Source organism: Ovis aries, chromosome 18 (genome assembly GCF_016772045.2).
Source record: "Ovis aries strain OAR_USU_Benz2616 breed Rambouillet chromosome 18, ARS-UI_Ramb_v3.0, whole genome shotgun sequence".
Lineage (NCBI taxonomy): Eukaryota > Metazoa > Chordata > Mammalia > Artiodactyla > Bovidae > Ovis > Ovis aries.
The window spans coordinates 52,815,219-52,828,353 of NC_056071.1; the positions used below are offsets into that span (position 1 = coordinate 52,815,219).

Below are 13,135 nucleotides of genomic sequence, written 5' to 3' on the forward strand. Positions count from 1 at the left end.
ATTAACAGACATTTATATTTCTCCCATATCTTGGCTATTGTAAGTAGTTCTGCTGAGAACATTGGGGTACATGTATCTTCAAATCATGATTTTCTCCAAATATATGCCCAGAAGTGGGATTGCTGGATCATATGGTAGCTCTATTTTTAGTTTTTTAAGGCATATCCATACTCTTCTTCATAGTGGCTACACCAATTTACATTCCCACAAACAGTGTAGAAGGGTTCCCTTTTCTGTATACCTTCTCTAGCATTTGTTATTTGTAGATTTTTTGATGGTGGTCATTCTGACTGGTGTGAGGTGATACCTCATTGTAGTTTTGATTTGCATTTTCTAATAATTAGTGATAATGAGCATCTTTTCATGTGGCTATTGGCCATCTGTATTTTTCCTTTGGAGAAATGTCCCTTTAGGTCTTTTACCTATTTTTCATTTGGGTTGTTTTTTTGTTGAGTGAGCTGTTTGTATGTTGTGGAAATTAGGCCTCTGTTGGTCACATCATTTGCAAATATTTTCTCCCAGTCTGTAGGTTATCTTTTCATTTTGTTTATGGCTTCCTTTGCTGTGCAAAAGCTTGTGTTTGATTAGGTCCCATTTGTTTATTTTCATTTTTATATCTGTTGCCTGGGGAGACTGACCTATGAAAATGCTGATACAATTTATGTCAGAGAATATTTTGCCCACGTTCTCTGTTAGGAGTTTTACGTTCAAGTCTTACATTTCAGTCTTTAAGCCATTTTGAGTTTATTTTTGTATATGGTGTGAGGGAGTGTTCTAACTTCATTGATTTGCACGTGGCTGTTCAGTTTTCCCAATACCACTTCCTGAAAAGACTGTCTTTTGTCCGTTGTATATTCGTACGTCCCTTGTCAAAGAGTAATTGACCATAGGTGTGGCTTTATTTGGGGGCTCTCTATTCAGTGCAGTTGGAATTTGAACCTACTCCCTCTAATTCTAAGGTCCATGCTATTATCACTAGGCTGTATTTTCTCTTTTTATTTGCCTCAAATGAATTGCCAGATTAACCTTCCTAGTATATTGCATCATGTCCCTTTTTCTGATCAGGTACATCCAACAGTTCCCTACTGTCAACAAATCCAAGTCATTCTGCTTTTGTATTCCTAATTACCTATTACAGTTCAGTACACAATACAAGTTTAATATTTAATCTCAACTAACTCAACTCACATTATTGAATGAATGAATAAATGGATGAGAAAACTTCTCTATATTGATAATCTGTTTTAGATGATAGAGTCTTAATACTTGCTTTAGTATTTTCCAGTTTATCAGTCTTAATCCACAGTATGCATTAAATTAAAAATTTATTAAAATCTGTAATATACATGAGGCACTATCAGCTTTTAATCTCTGCACTGATAACATTATGCCTCCAAGTCAATGAAATACTAAAACTCAGCAACACCTTTGTATATGTATACATAGATGGGTGTATACAGTTATGTGTCATGCATGTAAAGTACTTTATTTTGTTTTAAAGATAAAGGTACTAAAACATCTTAAAGGTTGCACATATTATATGAGCCAGAAGGTTGTTTTTTATATCTGTGAGTCCATTTCTGTTTTATAAATAAGTTGATTTGTATAATGTTTTTAAGATTCCACATATAAGTGATATCATATGATATTTGTCTTTCTGTCTTCATTTAGTACAATAATTTCTAGGTCCATCTTATTGCTGAAAACAGCATTATTTCATTCTTTTTTGTGCCTGAGTATTCCATTGTATATACGTACTGCATGTTCTTTATCCATTCATCTGTCAATGGACATTTGTGTTATTTCCCAGAACCTCAACTTGTAGCACATTCTTCCCAGACCTGTTGTCCAGCAGACAGATGCCCTGGTAGAATGGATGCCCCTCACTGCCACTGCCACTGGCTGCTCTGGCCCCTTTAATGCACTTTTAAAAGATTTATCTGGCTGCACCAGGTTTTAGTTTGCGGCACATGGGATCTTCATTGCCATGAACAGAATCTTTCTTGTGGAATGCAGGCTCTTAGTTCTGGCATGCAGGATCTAGTTTCCTGACCAGGGATTGAACCTAGGCTCCCTGAGTTGGAAGCACAGAGTCTTAATCACTGGACCACCAGGGAACTCCCTTCACTGCAGTTTTCATTGCATTTTTCTCATAGTTAGTGATATGAAACATCTTTTCATATGCTTATTGGCCATTTGTATATCAACTTGGAAGAAATGTCTATTCAAATCCTTTGCCAATTTTTAAATTTGGTTATTTAATTCTTGTTGTTAAATTGTAAGAGTTCTTTATATGTTCTGGAAACTAGCTCCTTACCAGATTTATGATTTGTAAGTCTTTTCTCATAAACCATAGGTTGCCTTTTCACTATGTTGATTGTGTCCTTCAATGAACAATAGTTTCAAAGTTTGATGTAGTCTCATTTGTCTATTTTTGCTTTTGTTGCCTGTGCTGAAACCTTATTTAAGTCAGCCTGGATTATGGTCCTCTGCCCTACCTTAAGTGCCTAGTAGAAGGTAATTTCTTTGGAGGATGTTAATATTATCCAGAGCCTGTCTTTATCTCTACGATTTTTATATACAATATCTAGCATTCAGTAAGAAATTACCAACCATAACAGGAAAAAAAAAAAAACCAAATGATTGAAAACCAAGAGAAATATAGACAATAGAAACAGGCCCACAGAAGATCCAGATATTAAAGTTATTCATGACAAAAATGTGATTATTCAAGAAAATAAATGATAATCTGCAGATATCTGACAATAATTTTGTCAGTTATTAAAATATGTAGAAAATAATCTAACAGAGATTGTAGTATTGAAAAGTATAATAACTAAAATTAAAAACATCATAAATGAGTTTAAAAACAGATTAATCTCAGAGAAGATTGGTGAACTAGAAAACAGATCAATAGAAGACAGTCCATTTAAGCATGGAGGGGAAAAGTGTGAAATTGAAGAGGAGAGAAAGAGAATAGGGCAGAAGAAATGTTTAGAAGAGATAATGCCAAGAATGTTCCAAAACTGAAACCACCAATTCATGTTGTCCTAAGAACTCTAGTTAGGATTTTTTTTTTTATGGTGGAAATATCTGTTTATTTATTTTTTTATTTTACTTTACAATACTGTATTGGTTTTGCCATACATCAACATGAATCCACCACAGGTGTACACAGGTGTTCCCAATCCTGAACCCCCCTCCCACCTCCTTTCCCATACCATCTCTCTGGGTCATCCCAGTGCACCAGCCCCAAGGATTTTTTTTTTAAAAATGTTTAAGTAACCAGAGAGAAACATTACTTCCAAAGGGGTAAAATAAGATAAATAGATGATATCTCAATGAAAACAATAGAAACCAGAAGACTAATGAAATAATAGCTTGAAAAATGCTGAAGGAAAAACTAGATAACCTAGAACTGTATAAATGAGAAAATATCTTTTAGCAAATGAAAGCATATGTTTCCAGGCAAACAAATTTTCCTTGTTATCTTTTGTTTGCCCACAGCAGCAAACACAGAGGCTCAAGAAACATTTTTGGACTGATGGATTTAATGAACAAATGAAAAATGAGGAAACGGATCAATGGAAGCTTCTGTTCTCCAAAGAACTGGATAGGTCACCTTATTCCATATAGAGGTAAAGTTTAAAAATATGTAAGGAAACTGAGAGTCAAATCTCTTATCTTTCATACTGAGTTTATAACTCAGTTAATATCTACAAAATGAGTCTTAATGAGTCACTCTTTTCTTGTAGTTCAATTTAAAAGGGCTTGAAAGACCATCTGACTTTTAACATTTCCTGCAGGATTTTTCCAGGCCTGAGCAAATTGTGAGTCAATACATGGCTATTTCTTGATTTAAGTAGGATGGGAGAGTGGTCTGTCAGCTCATTAAGGGTCAGGGGCTGAGCTGGGGTTCTAGATGGAGGCACTTTCTTTATCCTTCCTGTGCCCCAGCTGGACACCAAAGTGTGTGAGCAGCTAGACTTCACTGCAGAACTTCAAACGTGCTCTGCAAGTTCATTGTGTTTACATATCTATGCCTGCTATAAGTTTTTTTTTGTTCTGAACTATAGCCCCTTAAAACGTGGGAAACTCAACTCTCTTGCCAAATGTAACACAGTAATAAGCTAAGCAGGCGTATACAAAGTAGTTCCTGGAGAATACAAACTGTACATGGAGAAGTGGCTGTAGAACACACCATCCATAAATGAAAAATAGGCCATGTCCAGCTAACTTGAAGATCAATTATATTTCAAGGTATGCGTAACACTTTTTAAATTACATGGAGAGTGGAGGAGTGTGAAGTGGTACCCAGGCCCAGCTATGCTCCTCACCCACAGTGTTCGGGCCAGGATTCCCCCTCTGAGGCTCAGTACCTTTAAAGTCAGTTTAGTTACTTCCTATGCTGGGTGTTTTTTATTTCTCTCCCCCAACCCTCTGCCCCAGATATACTCTATATATCTCTCTATCTTGCCCTGTGCCCCAAAGCTGGATGATACACAAAGGCTCCTGGCTCTCTGGCCCCCAGCTGTGTTCTTTGCCTAACAGGGGGCACAAGCATCAAATCAGAGGATGGAGGAGAGTGTGGTTAAAGTATCAGTTCTTCTGGTTCCTTCCCTATAGTGTCACCAAACATCAGTTTCTGGCAGGCAGCCTTCCTCACAAAGCTCTTTCTGTCTCTTGTTTCCAACAGTCTTCCCTTTCTCTCACTCTTTGAAGCCTCTGGCTGTAAGTGCCCTACAGTTACTGTGATTCCCTACCCCTGCCCACCTCTAAACAGCCCTTGTCCTCAAAATACACACACTCAAAGGAAGAATTAAAGAAGAAATAGATAAATCCTCAATCATAATGGGAGATTTTAGATACAGTTCTCTTAATAATTTATAGAACAAACAAAAAAAATTAATAAGGATATAGAATTGAGCAAATGATTAGCAAACTTGACCTAAAGGACATGTATTTAAAACATGTATCACAAAACTGCAGAACACATACTCAAGAGCATGTGAAACATCTATCAGAATGAACCACATGCTGGTCCACAGCACAGGGCTCAACAAATTACAAAGGATTAAATTCAGTCGCATTGGAACTAGGCTGTAAATGAGTACCAAAAGGTAACTGGAAAATCCCCAAATACGATGAACATAAGCAATGTGTTTCTTTAAAAAAGCCTTTCATTCCTGTCTGTCATCTTGACTGTTTTCCCTCCAACTTGGTAAAGAATGGCAGAGCTCTTTCTCACAGTCCCACGGATTCCTGCATTGTCCCAGCTCAAACGTTTCCTGAACCCCTCTGCTAGTCCCAGCACTCAGTCCGCCTCCCTTTAGGAAGCTCCGTGCTTGTGCTTGTTGTACAGTCTGAAGCCACGTCCCATCCTCTGGGTCCGAGGCAAGCGGGGAGCACTTTGCAATCAAATTCCTGTGTCTGCACTTCTAAAAAAGCTGCAGGCCCAAAGCTGGCACCAGGTGCTTTTCCAGACACTGCAAAGCTGGGTCTAATCGGCAGGTAGGGAGGCAGTACTTGCTGCACACTGGTCATTTCCCTGGTAGTCACCGGGCAGATGGTGAGGGAGAAACACTGGGCAATGGGTCTGGAAGGTCAGGCCAGAGACCAGAGGAGGAGCAGGGCCTGGAAACAAAGTCTAGCTCTAGCAGGCACCTGCCCCTTTTTCCATGCTGCCAGCCCTAACCTCTCTTGTTATCTACAAGGTTGGGGTGAATTAGAATTTCTGCCACTTCCTTGAACTTCAGGTTAGTTTCTGGCACTAATCAGGGCACCCCTAGGACCAAAAGGCAGACTTCTAGGATACTTCACTGGATACGATGGTGTAGCGGGAATTTGGAGTCACAGAGACTTAGCTCTGTGATTGTTTTCTTTCTAATTATTTTTACTTATTTATTTATTTGACTTCGCCGGGTCTTAGTTGTGGCCCTGAGGGTGTTTGATCTTTGTTGCAGCATGTGAACTCTTAGTTGTGGCCTATGTGGCCTATCTAATTCCCTGACCATGGTCTGAGCCCTGGGCACCTGCATTGAGAGTGTGGAGTCTTAGCCATTGGGCCACCAGGGAAGTCCCTGCTGTGTGATCTTAAACAAGCTGTCTAATCTCTCTCTGAATGAGAGAAAGTCCTTTGAATGCAAGTAATTGAGGGGACTCCTGAAACTGATAGAAAACAGAGGACAAGGCTCAGAACCAGGGGAAGGGAGGAATCCAGGGCATCTCAGGGGGTCTAGGAAGCAGGAGCTGCTGGGTGGTCTCTCTCTGGAGCCCTGCTACCTGGGTGATCAGCTCCAAGTCTCTGCCTTCTCTCCCCTCTGGAACCAAAGTCCTGAGACTTTACACTGGTCCAGTGTGTCACATGACCACCTCTTGGCAAGAGGAACTCAGAGAGCCTTGGCTGACAGACCCATCAAAATTACCATGAGGAACAAAGGGGTTCCTCCAAAAAAAGCTGGGGTGCTATCACCAATGGAAAGGTGAGAGCAATCAATGAATGTCCATTCACTTTTGTGCCTTAGGTTTTTCCTGTATAAAATGGGAGTTATAATATCTACCTTACAAGACAGTGATACGTTAATGTAATGTAGGTCATGTGACTGGTATGTACAGAGAAAGGTGATGGATAGATGATTTGAAACAGTGAGGAGTGCTCAGTTATGTCCAACTCTTTGTGACCCCCATGGTCTGTAGCCTGCCAGGCTCCTCTGTCTATGGAATTTTCCAGGTAAGAATACTGGAGCAGGTTGCCATTTCCTTCTCCAGAGGATTTTCCCAACCCAGGGATCAAACCCAGGTCTCTCTGCTTTGGCAGGCGGATTCTTTACCACTCTGCCCCCTGGGAAGCTGGATAGATGATAGATGCTATTATTAATTATGTCGATACCTACAAACAAGGAAGTGCTGCTGGGGGCACGAGGAGGGGAGCGGAAAGACCCCAGATTTGGAATTAGAAGGCCTAGGTTTGAGTTTGGGTCTGCCATTTTCAAGCTTCAAGGCCTAAGGCAAATCTGTTAACTTTCTCTGACACTTAGTTTTTGCTTCTACAAAATGAGGGATGTTTATGTGCCCAGTCATGTGAAACTATCTGCAGCCCCATGGACTGTGGCCACCAGGCTCCACTGTCCATGGGATTCTCCAGGCAAGAACACTGGAGTGGGTTGCCACTTTCTACTCCAGGGGACCTTCCTGACCCAGGGATCGAACCCATGTCTCCTGAATTGGCAGACAGATTCTTTACCACTGAGCCACCTGGGAGATAATAACAATATTGATCTCATAGGTGTTGTGAGGTTCAACCTTGTGGAAGCACATAAAGGATTCATAATTTCCAGCATCTGCAAGTCTTTACAAGGCTCCTTTGTGCCTGTGGCTGGACGTTTATACAGGCATACCTCATTTTATTGCACTTTGCAAACATTGTGTCTTTTTACAACGTGAAGTTTTGTGACAACTTGCATTGTCAGATAATGGTTAGCATTTTTAGCAATCAGGTATTAATTAAAATGTATAACATCATTCCTTTACATGCCGTGCTGTTGCACACTTAGTAGACTACTGTATGTTGTAAGCATAACTTACATGCACTGAGAAACCCCAAAATTGATGTGACTTACTTTATAGTGATACTCGCTTTGTTGCAGTGGTCTGGAAGCAAACCTGCAATATCTCTGAGGTCTGTCTGTGCTGAATTCCACTGGGGTTGTGAGTTGGGAATGGATCAGGGAAGACTTTATTTGCCTTGTTTACTGCTCTATCCTCTGGACCTAGAATATTCTACACATAGGTACTCAGTAAATATTAAATGAATGGATTAAAGACAACCTTGACATTCAAGGAAGGCCTTAACTCCAAAGAGTGACTCTGAAGGAAATTGTAAGGTCCTATGACAGATGAGGATGGAGAACTATTTGTCCTTTAAGTGTTTCTCAAATCACCTGAAGTCTGCTTGCTTTAAGCACTGACATCACAGGCAGTGACTGAACTGAGGTTTAGAGGAAACATGCCTGAAAATGATCACGGTCCAAATTCCTTAGGCTACCACCTGAAACTTTTGACTCCCTGGCTATCGCCACATTTTTTCCTGCAACTTGCTCCCTCCTGCTCTGATCTCTAGCCATCTTGGTGACATGCAATTCCTGACTGCTTTACTCCAGTCCCACCCCTTCAATGCTGAATCTGTTTGGCTAATGAATGAAAGTCGCTCAGTCATGTCCGACTCTGCGACCCTGTGGTCTGGGGCCTGCCAGGCTCCTCTGTCCATGGGATTCTCCAGGCAAGAATACTGGAGTGGGTAGCCAGTCTCTTCTCCAGGGGATCTTCCCAGCCCAGGGATCAAACTGGGGTCTCCTGCATTGCAGGCGGATTCTTTACCAGCTGAGCTACCAGGGAAGCCCCTGTTTGGCTAACTCCTGGCCTTTTAGTGCTTAGCTTAAATGGCATTCCCTCCAGGAAGTCTTCCTTGATCCATAGTCCTAAGACTGGACTAGTTGCCCCTCCTTTGCTCCCACGACACCCTATCCTCACCCTGATGGTGATTCTCACCACACTGTATTATAATCTCCTGCTTACTAAATTTTTTAAAGTCTTCATTGAATTTGTTATATATTCCTTCTGTATTTTATGGGTTTTTTTTTTTTTTTTTTTCCTTTTTGGCTGAGGCATGTGGGATCTTAGCTTCCTGACCAGGGATCAAACCCACACCCCTTGCATTGGAAGGTGAGATCTTGACCATTGGACTGCCAGGGAAGTCCCCTCATGTTTTATTTTTCATTCTCAACGTGCTCAATTTGAGCTCCACAAGGGCAGTTCTTGGTCCTTCTTTTGTCCTAGGTGCCTAACTCAGGGCCTGGCCCCTATCAGAAACTCAGTGGATACTTGCTGATGAAAAGAGTGAATATGGTGTTAAAATCAAGGTTTGTGAAAGAGTCTGAGAGTGCAGTAGCAGAAATACTCCAAGTCCTTCAGGGGTCACTGCCTCTGTAGGATGCCCCCCTCCATGATGTTCTCCTTAAACCATTTTTCGTGACTGTCAGATTATAATTATAGAATGAAATAATTATAGGCTACCTCCAGCTCCATGCTGCCAGAATCCTCCTGGTTCTCAGCCCTATCTTTAAGAGGACTATCAACCTACTCTGCAGTTCCCACCACACCCCTTCCTCTCCCTCTGATTAACTGCACTTACCCTTTTGTTCATATATAACAGAAGTATTTAACTTTTTGATTTAATGCGTGCATTTAATATATGCCCCAAGCAGCTGCCTCAGTCACGTAGCCAGTGCCTAGAGGGCGGGTACATCATGCCTTTCTCCACACAGAACTTCCTGCATTGTGAGAAAGCTGGCGTATGCCAGAGGAAACAATGATCAAGTTGCTTTGTGCTCAATAGGACCATAAACACCAGCAGCAACCAATAGAAAAGTCTGAGATACTTCACTCCCTACCTAAAATCTACCTCACTGTATTATTTAGCCAGCTTTCTCTCCAGAACTCAGCCATCCAGTACCACAACGCACCAGGGGACTTTTAGCCAAGGGGTTGGGACAGTTAAGATTGTGGGACTTCTTAGATGTGATTTGGGAAGGGATTCAAAGGATGCCCAAGTGAGAGATCTCCCAGACTTTTTTCTAAGATGTAAAGATAGTAGCATGTAGAGACATCTACATGATATAGAATCTGCCTGCAATGCAGGAGACCCGGGTTCGATCTCTGGGTGGGGAAGATCCCTTGGAAGAGGGCATGGCAACCCAGTCTAGTACTCTTGCCGAGAGAATCCCATGAAGAGAGGAGCCTGGCAGGCTGCAGTCATAGGGTCACACAGAGTTAGACACAACTGCAGCAACTAAGCAGCAGCAGAGACATCTACAAAGGTTTTTGTTTTCCTAACTCAGTCATGACGGATAGACCATCTGTAAGGCCTTCTTTTTTAATTGACATATGGATTGTCTGTCTCCCCACCCCCAGGATGGAAGCTTCAGCAGGCAGGGACTTTGCTTTATTTACTGCCTCTTCGTCTACAGTCCACAGAGTCACAGAGAGTAGGACACAGCTGAGCAACTGAGTAAGCATGCACTTCTACACTCAGAACAGTGCCTGGCGCAGACCAACCACTCAGAAATGTTTCTTTACTCTCTCTTTTTTTTATTTTTGAACTTTTTATTGTGTATTAGGGTATAGCCAGTTAACAGTGTTGTGATGGTTTCAGGTAGACGGTGAGGCAACTCAGCCGTACACGTGCATGTATCCATTCTCCCCCCCCAGACTCCCCTCCCATTCAGGCCCCCACAGAACACTGAGCAGAGTTCTGTGCAGGACCTTGTTGGTTACCCATTCTAAATATAGCAGTGTGTACACGTCCATCCCAAACTCCTCGGTAAAGGTTTTTTGAATGAGTGAGTGCGCTCAAGTAGTAAAACAGGAGGACACTCACTCCCAGCATCCAGGGCACAGGTGGAGCTGCTGTGGGGGAAGCAATGGGTGTCTGGGCACACAAAGATGAGAATGAGAGCTGAAGTTTATTGGTACTAAGGAAGTAGCCATTGCAATGACAAAGGAACAGCTGCTCAGCCAGTCTTGTTCTTTTCTGGACATCTGGGGGTCATTAAATCAAGCCTGCAATTCTGGACTGCATGGTCAGTCTCACAGTTCTGGATAGGACACCGTGGAATCCCTGGGCCCTGAGCAGAGTCCCCGGGGAGCAATGCAAATGGCCCAGGGGGCTATCCATTGCCATTTTCTCCTCTGCTGCTCACGTCAGAGCCAAGAGAAGCCTCTGTTTGGGTGGGGAATGGCACAGCTTGCATTTGAACTTGCTGTTTACCTAAAGCCTAACACATGCTCTTTGCCTAAAGCTACACATCCAGCTCCTTGTCCCAGAATTTATAACCCAAAGTTTATATAGACATTCCTGTAACCCTTGATGTCCTTAAATTTGTTGCTCCTCAGATTCGCTTGGATTTGCCTTTGGCCACTCTTGAAGGGGATAGTCTCCAGAGTGAGACTGGCTCTGTGATGGGGTTTGAGGACTCCAATGCTGCAGCAGAGAAAACAGACTGTCAGAAAACCATGGGATCATGATAACCCCAGAGCCCCTTTCTACTCAGAAGCCAGACTTCCCCTTCCCCTAAGCCTAGAACAAAGGACAGTTCCACCCCAAGGATAAGATGCGAGGGAGAGTGGGCACTGCCAGCACTCACAGGACTCTCTGCTGTCTCCTGAAGAGACCACTTCCTTCCACAGTCAGCACACAGTCTTCAACCTGCTCCGAGAGGGGGTTTGAAAATACCACCTGTATAGAGAGCGGCTGGTTCACAATGGCTGCTCCTAAAACCTGAACAGGGAAATCCAGAGAGGAGAATTAGTCTCATCCCCCAGTTCATCAGACATTTATGGAGGGCACTGTTCCCTAGATCTGCTTCCTAAAGAACTAGATTTCCATGGCCTGTGTTTTTCCAAGTATGGACGACTTAATGGATTGTCATTAACATTTTTTAAAAAATGAAATAGATCAGCACTACCAAACCAGCTCTTCAACAAAGGCTTAAAGATCTCTAGACAGGAAACACAGAAAAGGTTTATAAAAATGAACCCCAAACAAAAAACTAAATGGTAATGGGATCATATTTATCAATAATTACCTTAAATGTAAATGGGTTAAATGCTCTAACCGAAAGATAAAGACTGGCCGAATGGATACAAAAACAAGACCCCTATATATGCTGTCTACAAGAGGCCCACCTCAGACCTAGGGACATATACATACTGAAAGTGAGGGGCTGGAAAAAGATATTTCATGAAAATGGAGACCAAAAGAAAGCAGGAGTAGCAATACTCATATCAGATAAAATAGACTTTGAAATAAAGACCGTGATAAGAGACAAAGAAGGACACTACATAATGATCAAAGGATCAATCCAAGAAGAAGATATAACAATTATAAATATATATGTACCCAACATAGGAGCACCTCAATACATAAGGCAAATGCTAACAAGTATGAAAGGGAAAATTAACAGTAACATAATAATACTGGGGAACTTTAATACCCCACTCCTATGAATAGATCAACCAGACAGAAAATTAGCAAGAAAACACCAGCTTTAAATGATACAATGAACCAGTTAGACCTAATTTAAATCTACAGGGAATTTCACCCCAAAACAATAGATTTCACCTTTTTCTTAAGTGCGCAGAGAACATTCTCCAGGATAGATCACATCCTGGGCCCTAAATCCAGCCTTGGTAAATTTTTAAAAATTGAAATCATTTCAAGCATCTTTTCTGATCACAATGTGATAAGATTAGATGTCAACTACAGGAAAAAAATTACTAAAAACACAAACATATGGAAGCTAAACAAACGCTTCTGAATAACCAACAGATCACAGAAGAAATCAAAAAGAAAATCAAAATGTGCATAGAAACAAATGAAAATGAAAGCACAACAATCCAAAACTTACGGGATTCAGTAAAAGCAGTGCTAAGAGGGAGGTTCATAGCCATACAAGCCTACCTCAAGAAACAAGAGAAGCATCAAATAAACAACCTGACTTTACACCTAAAGCAACTGGAAAAAAAAAAAAAAAGAAGAACCCCAAAGTTAGTAAAAGGAAAGAAATAAAAATCAGAACAGAAATAAATGAAAAAGAAACAAAGGAGACTATAACAAAATCAACAAAACTAAAAGCTGGTTCTTTGAGATGATAAATAAAATAGACAAACTGTTAGCCAGACTTATCAAGAAAAAAAGGGAGAAGAATCAAATCAATAAAATTAGAAATGAAACTGGAGAAATCACAACAAACAACACAGAAATACAAAAGATCATAAGAGACTACTATGAGCAATTATATGCCAATAAAATGGGCAACTTGGAAGAAATGGACAAATTCTTATAAAAGTATAACCTTCAAAAACTGAACCAGGAAGAAATAGAAAATCTTAACAGACCCATCACAAGCATGGAAATCAACACTGTAATAAAAAAAAAATATGCCAACAAACAAAAGCCCAGGACCAGATGGCTTCACAGGTGAATTCTACCAAAAATTTAGAGAAGAGCTAATACCTATCCTACTCAACCTCTTCCAGAAAATAGCAGAGGAAGGCAAACTCCCAAACTCATTCTAAG

General features: G+C 41.1%; 1 protein-coding gene and 1 long non-coding RNA gene across 6 annotated transcripts in view; one reads left to right on the forward strand and one right to left on the reverse strand.

Moving 5' to 3' along the window:
* Positions 1-13,135, forward strand: part of LOC105603203 (uncharacterized) — a 55,412-nt gene that overhangs the window by 27,525 nt on the left and 14,752 nt on the right. For all 5 annotated transcript variants that reach the window (XR_009597258.1, XR_009597257.1, XR_006056870.2 and 2 more), the window contains one exon: positions 3,508-3,638. This is a non-coding gene — a long non-coding RNA (uncharacterized LOC105603203). The remainder of the gene's footprint in view (positions 1-3,507; positions 3,639-13,135) is intronic.
* Positions 10,502-13,135, reverse strand: part of TGM5 (transglutaminase 5) — a 30,815-nt gene continuing 28,181 nt past the window's right edge. Inside the window, exons 12-13 of the mRNA XM_012098881.4 lie at positions 11,202-11,335; positions 10,502-11,038 (exon numbers count right to left, since the gene is read on the reverse strand). Coding sequence (XP_011954271.2) covers positions 10,885-11,038; positions 11,202-11,335 — 288 coding nt within the window. The 3' untranslated portion in view covers positions 10,502-10,884. The remainder of the gene's footprint in view (positions 11,039-11,201; positions 11,336-13,135) is intronic.